At 40.5% G+C, this 16,912-nt stretch overlaps 1 protein-coding gene across 1 annotated transcript in view; it reads left to right on the top strand.

Annotated features, from left to right (window-relative positions):
* Positions 1 to 16,912, top strand: part of Iqch (IQ motif containing H) — a 129,149-nt gene that overhangs the window by 101,240 nt on the left and 10,997 nt on the right. The window contains exon 14 of the mRNA XM_015480496.2: positions 7,688 to 7,810. Within this exon, the coding sequence (XP_015335982.2) occupies positions 7,688 to 7,810 (123 nt within the window). The remainder of the gene's footprint in view (positions 1 to 7,687; positions 7,811 to 16,912) is intronic.

Raw genomic sequence — 16,912 nt, 5'->3', positions numbered from 1 at the left:
CAAATGTCTCTACAGTAGGAAAGCGGTTCAGGGTCTCTGATGCAGGGAGACATTCAAAGCGCTTTTGGTGTTAGAGAGAAAGATGGATGCACTCACCCTGGTGCCACTGTGCTTGTGTGTGCACATGTGATAGGCTGTGTTGTTGTTTGTTTTTTTTTTAAGAAGCATGTACAGATGCATACACAGCACAATTTGCAACCAATTGAAGCCTCCTGAACAAGTGTGAACAGACCGCGATGCGTCAGGCTTGCAGTTGACAGCCCCTTTTGAAGGCCAAGAGGGAGGAAACACACAGAGGAAACCACTATGAGAATGAGCTCAATCACAACCAATGCCTATCAAATACTCCCATCTGAGCTTATTTCTTTAATAATGTGTTATACAGAGATAGGAAAAGAAAAAAAAAATGTTCTGGACTACCAGAAAGGACTCAGAGTTGTCCCAAGTCACAAACAGGTGGCTGGACTGTTTAGACCTGATTAGACCAGGTGAGCAAACTCCTGAACCTGTCTCCTCCGCAAATAAGCACTTGAAGGTGTAAACAAATAAACCTGAAGGTGAGAAATCCAAGGTGTGCCTGTTTTAGAAATAAGCAAAAAATCACTTTTGAACTTTTAAATAACGTTCTGTCATAATCGGCACACACAAAAAAATCATCACCCCTTTCTATCCGTTTTCACTGGGCCCCCTCTTTCTGGACCCTCCAAGCCACTGCTGGCGAGTGGCCGAAAGGGAACATCTTTCTCAATGTCTTAAAACAACCCAAGTCATTTATACACATCTTAACAGCACATGATCTATAATGAATGATTAAGTAAAACCTTTTGTGTTAAATTATGATGTTAATAATGATTCTGTCTCCTGTAATTTATTATGAATTCTCAAATGCTTCGGGTTTGATTTTGATAGAATGCAACAACAACGGAGTTTATGCGATGACTTTATTTTTAGAACTTGTTCTTTGAAGGCACACATTTCCCCACTACCGCTGCTACTGTAATTATGTATAAAACCAATCACTCATTAGAGTTAGGATACATTATCTTCTAGACAGATGAGGCTAAATAAGCAACACATTAATAATTCAGAGAGCAGTTCATTATGCATGTGGATGCCTGCTTCGTAACTGAAATAAGAACCTCATCAGCCTCTGCCAACCCTTAAACAATAGTTCTGTGTTATTGCAGCCACATTCCAGTTTACGCTTGTTAAACTGCTACTTGGATTATTTTATCAAACATTCATTTATTTGTGGTCCCTTACTGCCGAGAACAGATTTTGGAAGCTCCTTTTTTAAGTTAATGATTTGAGCAATGGGTGTTATTAATTCTCAGAATATTATAAACATGATTAATTTTCAGGCAGAGATTTATTACATAAGGATTTCAACTATGTCAACTGAAATGCATCACTGTCAAAACAAGTATCATGGCGAAAATAGAATATGCTCCACACTTCAAATGCTGGTGCTCAGAACTAAATCAATTTAAATTGTGGCTGAAGCAAAATTATATTCTCCAGTGAAAAGGAGTATTTCGAGCTTCCTTTATTTAGCTTGAAGCACTCTTGTTAGATTGTGATTTAGAAAGGTAGTTTAATAAGACTAGACTTCTACCAATAATGCTTTGTCTTTTATTTTTTCCCTGTTTTTGTAGAAAAGGCTTGCTTCTTAAATTCCCACATGTTCTCCATGCGGCCAGGGAATCTGGAGTGAAGGGCACTGGTCTGGGAGTCAGGCATCATGAGTTCTGATCTTGTCCTTGGCCTCAGTTTCCTTATTTTGAGAATAAGGGAGGGCTAAATGATGCCAAGTTCTCTTGAGCAAGCTGATTTTGCGGGCCTGTAGGAAGGAGCTCTGTTTCCAGCCCACCTGGGCAACTTCAGCTGCGAGGGAACATGGGAAAGGCCTGTCCTCTATACTGCAGCCTTTCCTGCATGGAGCTGCCCTCCCCCAGAAACTTTTAGAAAGGCATAATATTGTTATGACAGTAAGTCTTCATCAGCCATCACCTTAGCTGTATGAGTTAATGCTTTCAGGAAGAATCAAGAGGAAGTAAATCCAGCAGATATTTACTCAACATGTATTCGTGCCTGGCATTCAGAGGCTGTGTGTGGTGGCACACACCTGTGATCCAGTGACTCGGGAGGCTGAGGCAGGAGGATCACATGTTCAAGGCCAGCCTGAGCAACTTAGTGAGACCCTGTCTCAATGTAAAACATAAAAAGTTCTGGGGATGCAGTGATAGAGTGTCCCTGGGTTCAATCTCTAGTACACACACACACACACATAAGAAAACAACAACAACAACAAAATAACCATCCACAGGACATAAGGACAAGCAGCAAAGAGTTCCAGATTTATGGAAGGATACAATTAGGCAGCAGATAACTATGCCGCATATGTTAGTATGATAATAACATCCAGAATGCGGTGAGCCTTTTTCCACATCAGGTATTTGATACAGGCTTTACAGGAATATTTTTACAACTCAATATATTAAGCAATTACTATTATCATGTTTATTTTTAGATAAGAAGATCAAAGAATGTTAAGAAATATTAAGCAACTCAGTAAATGTTGCTCAGCAAGCAACTGATAAAGCCAAGATTTAACCTCAGGGTTGTCAAATTTCAAGGCTTGTATGTTTACCCTGACTCACCCTGGCTGAGAGTCAGGGATCCTGCCACAGAGGAGGTGACACTCATCCAGAGGAAGTCTCTGGGTGAGGCCATCAAGAAAAGTCTTTCTCCAGAGGAGCATCCCTCCCCCTGTGGACTGAGGCTGTTGGTAGGCATGGTGCCTTCAGAAGCTGGCTACTTGTCTGCTCTGAGCTCAGCCAAAATTCAGTAGCACTCTATGGGTTGGATGGGTGTGGATGAGTCTTGGATTTTGGAAAAGAAACAAGATTTCAATATAAACAGCAGAAAGTATGGAAAAGATCGTGTCACCTATACCATGAGCCCTAGAGACAAGCTTTTATATATTTTTCTAAAACATTTTCCACACAAAAATACTCAGGAAGTAACATTTCAGCTCTTCAAGATCAAGTTTAATGGCATTCTTATTTAAGTTTTTGAAGTACATATAATTTGCATGATTCAAAAGGCCAGTCCTTCTGATGGCTATGAAGCCTATTGCCCAGCTCCCACCTCACCCCACAACGATCACCTCCACTCTCAGGGCTTGTGTGTGCTTTCAGCATATCCTTTGTACAGACAAGTAAATACACACATAGAAGATCTCTCTCCCCCTTTATATCCAAAATGTTCCCTATGATTCACACTTCTGAATTTCACTTTCTTCTCTGAAGAACTTTCTATACCAGTTCATTAAGAATGTTCTCATTCAACATCCGCATGTTATTCTGTTTGCATGCTGTGCCATAATTTAGTTACCCTTTTCTCTGCAGGTAGATTTTGGGGTTGCTTCCATTTTTCATATTACAAACAATACTATAGAGAATAACTTTGTACATGCATCTTTTTGTACGTGTTTTAAGTATAGCTTAGAAAATACATTTCAACAGATTTTTTTTTCTGTAGAAACCGTAGGATTGGTTAAGTCTTTTTTAAAAGGAGGTATATTCTTTATGTTCATCTTTCTTAGGATTATTGTAACACATTTATTGAGCACTTAATATACGCCAGGAATTTCACCAAGCATCAAGATACAAAGACACTTGACAAAATTCCCATCCTTGAGAAGTTGAGAGGAGATACAGAAGAGACGTTGGCATTAAAACAGCACATACACAAGGAAAACCCACAAGGCCTCCTGTAAATGCCATTTGAGTGACAGAATCCCGGCCTACTGCTGGAGTTCTTAGGAGACATGCATTGGACTAGTAGGTCCAGGGGATACTGTAAAGTACACAGAACTTGGTATGGCCTTAAGGATGAGAGCAATCAGTAAGAGACCTCCCCCAGCAGATGGGAATGAGTCTGAAGAGAGACTGGTCTGTAAAGAGGCAGTAGTGAACCAAGAGCAGAGAATCAGGGGAGGGAGAGGTAAGGAGTGGCGAGGACAGAGCAGTGAGCAAGCCTGGGGCTGCCCACTCAGCCAAGCTCCTGGATTTCAACTTGAAGGCCCTTAAGAAGAGACATGAAGACTTCTGAGCAGGAGAATGACCAACCTGGGGAGAACCTGGGCTTGGGGAAAACCATCCAACTGGGGGTAAACTCGAAATCCCAGGAGACAGAGGATCAGCAAAGGAACAACCTTCGGAATTACATGTATTGTAGGTCCAAAGCCCTTTTAAAGGAACCGCAACAAAAATGGCAGCTACCATTTACCAGGTTCCAGGCCCAGTGCTAGGTGATCAAAAGTTCAGAGACGTTAAATGATATGCTCAAGATCACACAGATAGTAAGTGGCCCAGACAGGTTTTGACGATCAGCCTTGCTGATTCCATACAACCTTTCCACAGCAGAATTCTGCATGCATCTCTATCTCCAGCACTCCCTGGAAATAAAGGTCTGGACTAGGTTGGTGATGGTAACAGAAAAGATGCAGCAACTGAGAGACATACTAAATGTCTGACTCTTCCTTTGGATCTTTCATGAATTTCAAGCTCAGGTTCGGCAGGAGGTGGGATTGCAGTCTGCATCCACAGAAAGGAAGAAACCTCAGTGCCACCTGTCTAATAACCACGTACCACAGGACAGTGAGCTCTTCTGCTGTACTCTGGAGACAAGATACACAGCATTGAGCTGATCGTACAAGCAGGTGCCTGCCTGTCCTTCTGGCTGACTGGGGCTTGATCTTGATTTTGCTTGTTTATATAGTATGGCAGCATAAGACAAGTTTAGAAGACAAAAATAACCTTGGAATTATCTTTTGAATTCATGGCAATTACCACGCAATTACATGTTCAGTAACCACAATAGAATTCCAGAGTATTTACAGTTCACTGCCATGTGCAAAAGTTCAGGCTTCTGGGCCTTCATTGAAGGCAGGAGCAAGGCACAGCCTGGCATGGCAGGGTGGACAGAGCTGGTGGCCGTGGCCATCCAGACTGACTAACCAGCTGAGCCAGAGCTTCTCTTAGCTGGTTTTGGTCACCTCACCAATCTTAGTCCATCTGGACCACATTGTCCTCCAGGAGGCAAAGCCTGAGAGATGGCCCTGAGTTGTCATTCTTGGGGAGATGGTGTGACCATCCTCTAGGCTTTGTAAATCACAGGCTTCCACCCTAAGCACTCATTGACTGGCTACGCCTTGAGTCACGTGTTTTGAAGAGTCTCAAGTCAGAGGGAAGTGCTCTCCACCTAATCTATTCCATTTATTCAATCTTTCTCTCATTCAGTAAACACTGAAGGCCTGCTCTGCATTCTAGCATAATGCCCAATTTAGAGATTCAGAAACCAAGAGATAGATAGGAGAGCAACTCATGATAGGTCAAGGGTGATAACAATGTACAGGCATGGGAGGGTCAAGTAGATTTTATTTTGTCCAAAAGAAAACAAAAATCCTGGGAGATGATGGAGAAAGCTTGACCAATGGGTATAAGTCACAGTTAGATGGGGACAAGAAGCTCTGGATTACTATTGCCAGTATGGTGACTATGGATAACAATTAGACACTGTACCTTTCAAAAAGCCAGAAGAAAGGCTTTTGATCAAACATGATGAATGTTTGAGGAGATAAATATGTTTAACCTGACTTAAACATTATAGAGTATATATATGTATCAAACATCACATGATAGCCCATTAATATGTATTTTTATGTTTTTGTATATTAGTTAAAGTTTTTAAAAAATTCCAGTGGCTACAGATGGGATAACACATATGAAGGTGTGCAATCCAAGATGCATTAGTCTTCAGGGGCCTAACATCTTTTTATTTTTATTTTTTTAAATTTTTAGTTGTGAATGAACACGATGCCTTTATTTATTTATTTTTACATGGTGCTGAGGATAGAACCCCGTGCCCCGCACATCCTAGGCAAGTGCTCTACCACTGAGCCACAACCCCAACCCCCTAACATTTTCATAGGCATGGATTCTGCCTACATATGGGAAGAGCAGCCTTAACAGCGGTACTGACTATGACCCTCAGATAACAGCACTTGATATAAATGCTGAAGGAAAAGATACTCCACATGGGGTGACCATGAAACCTGTGTTGTGTGAGAGATACACAGGAGAGGAAAGGATATGACCGCCCTGTGATGGCACTCAGTCATCCCCAGATCTCTGCATTATCTCAGAGACAGACAGACAGATAGACAGCCTGAAGACTGACTATGGATGAGTGTCAGCTTGCTAGGATCGCCCACAGCCAGCTTCCCACCATTTGCACCTCCTTTGCCTTCTTTTCCAAGTCACTGCACCTGGTTGCCCAGCACCTGAGGATCCCTTAAGTTTAAGATCTGGGCCAGGAATCTTATCTTCTATGACCTAAGTTTGCCCTATATGCAGTTCTTCAAATTTCTAGTTATCCCAGGAAAAACAGCTGATTGTCAGATGTAAATGTCACATCTCAAAAATGGAATGCTACAAAATTATCAGGATTCAATGTGTTACTTTTTGTGTATTCAGTTTTAAATATTTTGGGGAAATATGTATGTAAAATTCTTTGGGTTTATTGTAACTAGTCTCTTTGGGGTAGCTCCCCCTGATGGATAAGCAAGATAAAGAATAGTCATCTTCCAAAGAAAGCACTTCATATCAAAATTCTAATATTGAGCTGGGCACAATGACGCATGCCTGTAATCCCAGCGGCTCAGGAAGCTGAGGCAGGAGGATGGTGAGTTCAAAGCCAGCCTCAGCAAAAAGCAAGGCACTAAGCTACTCATTGAGACCCTGTCTCTAAATAAAATATAAAATAGGGCTGGGCATGTGGCTCAGTGGTTGAGAGCCCCTGAGTTCAATCCCTGGTACAAAAAAAAATTATAATATTAGCAACCTCAAGCAAGTGGGTTATGTTCAGTGGCTTGCTTCCAAAATGTATGGTATGGGAAAGGAGAAAAAGCACCTTTAGGAGAGAAACCTGTAAAGTTTTGCTAAGGTGGCAGAAGAAATTGTAGCCAGATAATCCAGGTGAGCATCATCAGCAATAAGTCATGTTGATAGCATATGTGTTGGCCACCTTTCTGTTACTAAAACAAAATATCTGAGGTAATTTTAACTTAAAGAGAAAAGGTGTATTTTGCCCACAGTTTTTATGGTCCTGTCCATGATGGAGTGGCTCCATTGCTTTAGGCCTCTGGTGGGGATGACAGATTGTAAAACTGGGGGGGAAGGTAGTAGAGCAAAACCACTTTCATCATGAGCCAGGACTCAAAGCAAGAGAGGAAGAGAAAGGCATGGGGCTCCCGCAATCCTCTTTGAGGGCATGTCCCCACTAACCTAAGGACAGCTCATAAGGACCCGCCTCCCAATGTTCCACCACCTCCCAATAGCACGGCCCTGGGGACTAAGACCTTCACACATGGAACTAAGGGGAAATTCAACAATCTATAGCAGCATGGACCCTTGATACAAAGTGATAAAACTGGCAGTTTATTTGTGTGATCTTCCTCTCAAAGACACAGTGCCCCTGTCTCACCAATACCCCACAGTTCTGTAAGATGTCAATGACAAGGCCACTCTAGTTTTTCTGCTTGTCTGCAGCTATTCTAACTCCCAAAGTGTGTCTAAATGTGTTTAGAAAGAGCCTAACTTTCAGCTGTGGCCTTTTCCAGTTGCTGGCAACCAGCCGCTATGCCGTGATGAGCACCCAGCTGAGGCACAACAATCTCTCTCTGGTTTTCCACTATGTCTTTCTCCAGATGTGCAAGGCCCACGGCATCGGCTATGACCTCGAGGTATGAGGGGTTACAGGTTCGCCAGGGTGGGATCCAATACAGGCCTGCAGGTGCTCGAGGTGATTGATAGCTTGCTGCCCCTTCAAAACAGATATTCTTTAAGAATTCATTTGGTATGTATTTAGAGGAAGGTGGAGGCTTAGAGGGCAGAAAGGCACTCCACCAGGAGTCACACAGACCTGGGAAGTTCAGTTCCTGTCCAGATTTGCTCAACCAGAATAATGCAAAAGCCCTGCTCTGGGCCACAGAGCTGGAAGTCCAAATTTAAGACACTGGCAGATTTGGTTCCTGCTGAGGACCTGCTTCCTGGCTTGTAGATAGCCACCTTCTCCATCCAAAAGAGAGGGAAATCTAATGCCTTTTTTTTTTTTTTAACAAGGATGCCAGTTCTAAAGGATCAGGGCCCTACACTTAGGACCTCCTGGAGCCTTAATCATCTCCTTGAAGGCCTTGCCTGCCATATAGTCATCTATGGATTGAAGGCGTGAAAATGTTAATTTGGGGACAATATAACTCAGTCCATCACATTCTCCTATCTCATATAACAATTTACTCCATGAAGGAGTTCTGATCAAAAAGGGTGTCTCCCATTTTTGATCCCTGTGCAGCCGCCTCGTCCTGCGCAAACTCCTCACTGAACTTGTGCCTAGAGACTCATGTGACTCTGGAGAAATGGTTCCTTATTTTTTCACTTTGATGCAGATTTTCAAATCTCTGATACCCAGGGCTGTTCTAAGACCCCCGAGGGCCGGTGTGCGTGCTTACTTGTGGAAGATCCAATCCCACAACAAAACATTCAAATAAATTCACCTCCCACATTAAATATAATGTATATATAATGACATAATAATTGAGCAGTAGCCAGTTGATTGAATGCTTTGATTTGCAGAGATTCAGTTCAATATCTATTAATTTTTAGTTGTCATACTTGAGGACCAATACCATTTTCAGGAGTCAGATATTTTTATAAGCCCTTGAAAAGCATGCAAATCTTTAGCATGGGGCTGACCATGACCATGGAGCTCATACTTGGCAACCCCCAACAAGCTGCCAGGACACTGTCAGGGTGCAAAGGCCTTTTGGTTTGATTGATTCATGCTGGTTGCAAACATGTATAATGGGGCTCATATTGCCTTGCAATACATTAAATTTGATAAAATACAGAAAGGATGAAAAAGCCAGATTGAACTGATTTACCTTAAATTAATTGTTGCATCTGTTGCACAGGATCCCTTTGTAATTAGTTTCTAGCTCTAAACCGATGAGACTGAAACACTGCCACGTACCACAAGGTGGCCAAATCTAACTGTACCTCAATCTGAATCTATTTATTTTCTTCTAAAATATCAAAATAGATCAAATTCTGTGAATAGGTGTATTGGGCAGGAAAAGACTCCTGCCTAAAAGAAAAAGTGCTCCGTCATTTCCTATTACCTGGAATTATTTCTAGAGATTTATTCTTAGTCTAAAGGCTTTGCACTTAATTGGGATTCTAGTACTCTTGAGAAAAGTAAAGCTTCAAACTCAGTAAGTTGTTTATACTTTTGTCTCTAGAGTTGATCAGATCCAATTCTAAGAACAGATTTTTAGTAGGGAAACAGATTGACATGGCCCAGGGAATGCCCGGAAGGGGCACAGGGGAAGGGGTTTCACTGAGGGTCACTGGAGACAGCTACAGAAAGGGTGCACAGAGAGGCACCAAAGACAGCCAGCACAGTCTCCAAGATTCACCTCCAGGTGGCCCATGCTGAACAACTTACAGGATGAAATACAAAACAGGAGAGAAGAGAGAGAACTATGGATTGGGAGTGACAGAAAAATGGAACAGCATGAAGAAGAGGACGACAGAAACAAAGAGAAAGAATAAAATCCAGGAGCTGGAAGAAGTCGTTTTTAAAAGGAAAAGATATAATCAGAGAGAGAGAGAGAGAGAGAGAGAGAATAATAAACAGAAAAGGAGAGATGGTAGGGAGTGGGATTATAAAACTCTGAGGTGAAAGGGGTCATTCGACCACAATTTTTTAAAATTCTTTAGTAGTATCTTGTTTTTTTGTTTTTTTTCTGAGGTGGGTTCTCATATTTTTAGACCCCAGGGTCCATTCCTGGTCAGAATTCTCTACTTTCTCTCTAGAGGGCCTTTTCTTGGGGAGACAAGTGATGAACCAGCATTTACAGAGCACCTACGTGGTTCAGCCATGGAACTGAGCACCTCACTTCACTGACTCACTTACTCTTCATGCTGTGCTATAAGAAGGTATACTTCTGTCATATGACAGTGAGGATTTTCCCAAGATTACAGAGTCAGTGTCAGACATTTCATGGAACTGACTTTTTCTTTCTTTCTTTTTCTTTTTTCTTTTTTTTTTTTCCTCTTTTTTGGAGGGGGTAGGGAGTAACCAGAGATTGAATCCTTGGGGAACTAAACCAATAAGCCACATCCCCAGCCCTGTTTTGTATTTTATTTAGAGACAGGATCTTACTGAGTTGCTTAGGATCTCACTAAGTTGCTGCTGCGGCTGGCTTTGAACTTGTGATCCTCCTGCCTCAGCCTCCTGAGCTGTTGGAATTACAGATGAGCACCACTCTGCCCAGCTGGCACAGAAATTTGAACCCATAATTGTCCACAAAGTCAAACGTCATTCTTTTTCTTACACTAAGGCATCTGCTATGTGCCTTTTCCTTTTAACAACTATTTGCCACTAAAATAGGATTACCTACTAGTCCTCAAATGCTGGGATCCATTTCAAATGAAACCTTCCACTTAGATACCTCTTATATGCTCTTCAGCTGCAGAAGCCGACTTCTCTTCATAGCCCCTATGAAGCCCCTGGGGAGAAGTAGCCAGGCATGGTGGTACACACTGGCAATTCCAGTGAGTAGGGAGACTGAGGCAGAAAGATTGCAAGTCCAAAGCCAGATTGAGCAACTTAGCAAGACCCTGTCTCAAAATAAAAAATAAAAAGGACTGGGGATGGGGCTCAGTGTTTAAGTGCCCCTGGGTTCAATCAATTAACTTCCATAAAATTTCATTGCCTCTTTGGGTTATATTGAGTCTGAAAAGAAAATCATTGACCGAAATACCAATGTGAACTCTACAACCTCTTCTCGCTCGTGGTTGAATTTAAAGTGGGTGCTTGTTCCTGAAAAAGAAAGTAAAATTAACAATACATCATTGTCAATGCTACCAAAAGAAGAATCCTCCAGTGTTCTTATTCCTGAAAATTGTTTTTCTTTCCATTTTTTTTCCCCCTCACAGTGCTGGGGATCCAACCCAGGTTCCTGAGCATGCTAGGCAAGTGCTCTGCCACTGAGGTACACCCCATGTTATTTCCCATATTATCACAGAATTTCAAGTGATGTTTCTTGTCCAAGGTCTCAGTGGGAAAAAGAGAGAGAGAAGTCAGATTACCCTAGGGGTTTATTTTTTCTTGAATATTGGAAGGAAGCATTGCTGAGTTTGTAAGCAACTTGGTGGGTCTCATTCCTGGTATTTCTGTGATGTTCCAGAACACCCCCACTGGTTTCCTAATGAAAGGAAGTTGTAATGAAAGCCATATGGAGAAAGGCGTCATGTTTACTGCCTGCAACAATGTGGGGCAGAGCTGCTCTCTCTCTCTCTCATAAACCTAAAAGTTTGATACTCATACACACACACACACACACACACACACACAGGCAGGCAGGCAGTGTGCCATGATCCTAAATAGTTACACAACTGCCAGCAATCATTTCCTTAGGCCAGGGTGTTGCCATGGGGGCAACCATTAGAGTTGCTCAATGATCTTTCCTCTCCTTCCAGGCATGTAACAGAATTATGCTCCCTCAGCCCTCCCCCTAGAGTTGGGTTTGGCCATATAACTTGTTTTGACTCATGAAATATGAGCAGAAATGAGATATTTCCTTTTTATGTGGAACCTTTAAGAGTTGCCATTTACTTTTTCCTGCCTGGGGAAAATCATGGAAGCACATGGAGACAGAGCCTTCTTCAGTCTGGTTCCTAAGGGGACCACTAGTGATCTACCTGAGGAGGAGCATGAGCAGGAACTACAGCTTTTGTTATTAAAAAAACAACCAAGAACTGGGTTTAAAAAAACATTCCTGCAGCATAAACTAATTTGTTATAGAAATTAATATCAAAGGAGGGATGCTCCCACAACAGAAACCTAAAATTTTGATACTGACTTAGTGGTTGGGCAATGAATAAAGAAGCTGTTAATGGAAACAAGAAGGAGCACAATCCTTGTTGTGAAGTGGTGAAATATTTGGCAAAACCAACACCTTTGATAACTTGGAAGGCAAATAATATTCTTAATGTACCTAAATCTCTAGAGAAGCGCTTGGAAACTATGATCACTGTGTATGCTGAGCACTGTTGGCTGCACTTGGCCATGTATACAAAAATTACAAGCTTCTAAATGAATGTAGAAGTTTGCAAATAGAAATGAGAGGGAACAGAGACATTCCAGAAATTTGATATTTTATGAAGCTGGAAAAGCTCAACTGATCCTAAATCTCATAAAGGAAATATTTTAAAAAGCCAAGTAAAACTCAGCCTCTCAATAACGGTCAAATTAAAGATTTCTAAAACCTCTGGCTGCATTGAGGTATCTCAGAGTAAGGATACAATAAAGATTATGGTGTTCAGCAATGCTGTCATGTAAAAGAAATAGCCCAGGAAAGAGACAAAGGAAATAGCTCTCTTACTGACATCTGATAATGCTGAAACCCGATTCTTGAAATTAAGAGAAAGAAAGGCATAGAAACAAGAAAACAGCCCTTTTTATATTTGATTTAGTGACAGGGTCTCACTAAATTGCTGAGGCTGGCTTTGAACTCTCAATCCTCCTGCCTCAGCTTCCCAAGATGCTGGGATTATGGCAACCATCATGCCTGGCCTGAAATCAAAGTTTTCGAGGAAACTCAAAAGAAAAGTATCACTCTGAATTAAGAGACTGTCCTGTATAATACTAAACACAACCTTTGGACTGTGAATCATCTATAGGCAGGAAGCAGGTGAGAAAGTCTAAAAATTTCTATGGAAGATGTAATTTATTTTCTTTCAAATTTATTTTAATTAGGTATATATTACAGCAGAATGCATTGTGAACAACTGCAGCACAACTTTACATTTCTATGGTTGTACATGATGTAGCGTCGCACCATATGTGCAGTCATACATGTACCTAGGGTAATGATGTCCATCTCATTCCACCATCTTTCCAACCCCCATTTCCCTGCCCCACCACTCCCTCCCCTTTGCCCCAGGAAGATGTAATTTCACTTTATATGTGGCCAGATGATTATGAAGAAGGAATAAATTTCCAGGAGGCAGAGCAAAGGACCACAAAGAACAATGTCTCATCAAGCAAGTGGCATCAGGCCTGTTCGGGGAACATTTCTCAGCCAAAGGACAGGAGCCCTTGATACATCGGCCCAATGGGCCTTCAGAATGGCTACAGTTCTCCATCTTCTATTTGTCTCTCATTTTTGTTTTTATTTTTATTTTTTCCTTCCAGACAAGAACATTTATCCCAGTAACCCTGTTCCTATTCTCCCAATGTTTGAGTGGCAAGGGCTGAGCAGAATTTTTTTGTTGTTGTTGTTCTGGGGATTGAACTCAGGGGCACTCGACCACTGAGCCACATCCCCAGCCCTATTTTGTATTTTATTTAGAGACAGGGTCTCACTGAGTTGCTTAGCGTCTCACCATTGCTAAGGCTGGCTTTGAACTCACGATCCTCCTGCCTCAGCCTCCCAAGCCACTGGGATTACAGGCATGCACCACCACACCTGGCTGAGCAGAATTTTTTAACTTGTGTCTTCTCAGATTAGGGCAGTCAGACTTAATCTAGAAATCTCCAGATTTGTGAAACATCCATAATTACTAATAATAATATTTGAAAGTGTTTTACACATTGTAAAATTTTCTCATATTTTGTTTCCTTTTTGTCATTATTTGAAAGGTAAATATTCTAACTTTGTAGACGAAAAAGTTGAGGATTAAAAGACTAGACCATTTTATATGTTTTCATAGCAAAATATGTTACTATGGTGCTAATAACTAGCCTGAGAAGAATATTACACAAAAGTAAAATTTTAAATATGGTTGAAGGAGGAAAAAAGTTTATAAAAGCAAACAAAATTCTCTATTAGCCTAAGATACTACCTGGGAAAACAGGCTTGAATAAGATATTACAATGAGGAATTTGACATCCAGGAATGAATACAGGGAGTGTATTGTCAAGGGAGTGTGATTGGGATACTTGCATAGATGGCATTGCCGGTAAAAATTTTTGCCTACTGTGAGGTTTAGTTTGGTGAGCTGCTAAAATGTAGATCCTCACATCTCTCACATAAAAAGTCAAATATTTAATTGTTTTATGGAGTGTTAAAAAAATCAACTTTGAATAAGCCCTTTAATTCTGTTATTCCCTCCGGATGAAGGCTGAGAAGATCCCTGGTCACATTTCTTGGAGAGTTATAATGTCCTGCCAAACTTAGATGTTTCATTCTGGCTATGACAAGGTAGATTGTACCCAACTAATTCTTTTGCCAAAAATGATTGTGAAAGCTGGACAAGTTTGTAGAATATATATCCATATATAAAATCACTGCTTGAAGGCAGAGGAGGGCAACCCAAATAAGTTTTGCATATGAGGAACTAGAGTCCTTAAGCATATAAGTGTCATATTTACCCTCAAATTTTTCTTTGAAGACATTCTCAAATCATACTAGGGAATAGATTCAAACAGAAATCACAGTCTTGTTTAGCTGAGGAGAAAGAAATTGGAATCCAGAATTGTCAAACTGTTGCCAGGTACACTGGCGCACGCCTATAATCCCAGAGAAATCAGGAGGCTGAGGCAGGAGGATGGCAAGTTCAAAGTCAGTCTCATCAATTTAGTAAGCCCCTAAGTAACTTAGTGAGACCATGTCTCAAAATAAAAAATAAAAAGGGCTGAGGATGTGGCTCAGTGGATAAGCACCCCTGGGTCAATTCCTGGTACTACTACTACTACCACTACTACTACTACTACTACTAATAATAATAATAATAATAGTTAAACTATTGGAGACTTGAGAGTCAAAATCCTAGAGCAAAGGTCATCAAAGGAAAAGCCCCCCCAAATTTTGCCGTTTAAATCACTGATAGACTTCTCTCTGTGTTTGAATATCTCAAGATTCCAAGAAGCACAACAACAACAAATAACAGTAGCTAGAAGGTTAAAGATCTGACAAAGATTTCAAAAGGGCCCTAACAAACACTCCAAACTTTTTAAAAAATATTTATTAATTTTTTTTTAGTTGTAGTTGAACACAATACCTCTATTTTATTTATTTATTTTTATGTGGTGCTAAGGATCGAACCCAGGGCCTCACATGTACTAGGGAGCACTCTACCACTGAGTCACAACCCCAACCTCAAACACTCCAAACTTTGAGTGGCAACTTTAAAAGGACTAAGTTCTAGGAGTAAGGACACTTCTCTAGGACAAAAGACCAAAGACAAAGAGGAAGGAGAAAAATTTAAACAGACCAGAACCAACAACATCTAAAATCAACCTTTGATATGTCAAGATGATCTGACATTTCTCTATCTGCCTGCCAAAAGCAAAACTTAACACCCTCTTCGCAGGACAACATCATCATCTAGAGCCTCAATAGTCTTCCACCTTAAATGACCAGCACACAATAAAAAATCATAAGACATACTAAAAGATAGAGCCAAGTAATTTAAAACAGAAATATATATATGACCCTCAGGTGATTCAGATTTTGAAGTTATGAGACAGGGACTTTAAAATAACTATGATTAATGCTCAGGTAAAAGGAGGAAAAGAATTATAGAATATTCTTTAGAGTGACAGGATAATTTCATCATTGTTCTAAATCTATTTTTTTAAAGTCAAGCAGAAATCCCAGAACTAAAAATTATTATGACAAAAGTTAATAATTTAATTCATTATTTGAATAGGGGATCATAAAAAAATTATAACTACAAGACAGGTTAGTGAAAATATTACAAAGGGAGAAAATGATGAAAATATAGAACAGGGCCTTAAATTATATGTGGGAAAAGGAAGAGAAGTCTAACCTCCATGCAGTTGGGCGTCTCAGAAGGAGACAAGAAAGAGATTTTAAATAAATACTGAGAATTTTTCAAAATTGGTGAAATGATATCAAACTGTATATTCAAACCATACTTCAAATCTCTGAGAAGATAAGGAAAATCACACTTGGACACATCATAATTAGATGGCTGAAAGTCAAAAAGAAAGAGGAAATCTTAAAAGCCCATAAAATAATAAAGGGATGTTATCCTCAAAGGAGCAATAATAAGACTGATATCTGAGTTTTCAACAGAAACTGTAAAGGGTAGAAGACAATTGGATCATAATTTTAAGTTACGGAAAGAAAAAAAAAAAACCTGTCAACCAAGAATTCTATTCCCAGAAGGGGAAAAAACAATCCAATAAATGTCCACAGGTCCCTGGGAATGGCACGTCTGTGAACTTACTCTGCATACAGGGATTAGAGGCCAGATGGTGTCCTCCCTCAATACAGAAACATTTGAACAAAGGGAGAAACACAATTCTAAATGAGAACCACTTATTGGAGGTGACTTGCTCTATTTGTGTTAATAATAGGGCCCCAGAACAGCATCGGCCCACAGAAGTATAATGTAAGCCACACATCTGACCACACAGATAATTTAAATTTTTCTCAGAGCAATATTTTAAAAGTAAAAAAGAATAGATAAAGCTAATTTTAATGATACTTTTGGTTAACTCAATTTTTCATTTCAACATAATCAGTATAAAAATTATTTAAACACTCCACAACTCTATTAAGTCTTTGAAAGTTACAGTCCTTGAAAGCTGTGTTTCAATTTGGACTAATATTTCAAGCTCTCAGTAGCCTCCTGTAGCTAGTGGCTACTACACAGCACAGTAAGAAGTGTGCAAAGGGTAAAGGGCAGTGGGATTCCACCCTGGCTGCCTTAGGATGCCTTGAGTGAGGAGCTCTGGAAGTACAGATGCCTGTGCAGGGCTGCCAAAGGGTGAGGCACTTAGAGCACTCATATTCAACACCAAATTTAAG

This window comes from Marmota marmota, unplaced genomic scaffold (genome assembly GCF_001458135.2).
Source record: "Marmota marmota marmota unplaced genomic scaffold, marMar, whole genome shotgun sequence".
Classification (NCBI taxonomy): domain Eukaryota; kingdom Metazoa; phylum Chordata; class Mammalia; order Rodentia; family Sciuridae; genus Marmota; species Marmota marmota.
Note: the sequence above shows the minus strand (reverse complement) of the source record. Positions and strands in the feature narration are given on the sequence as shown.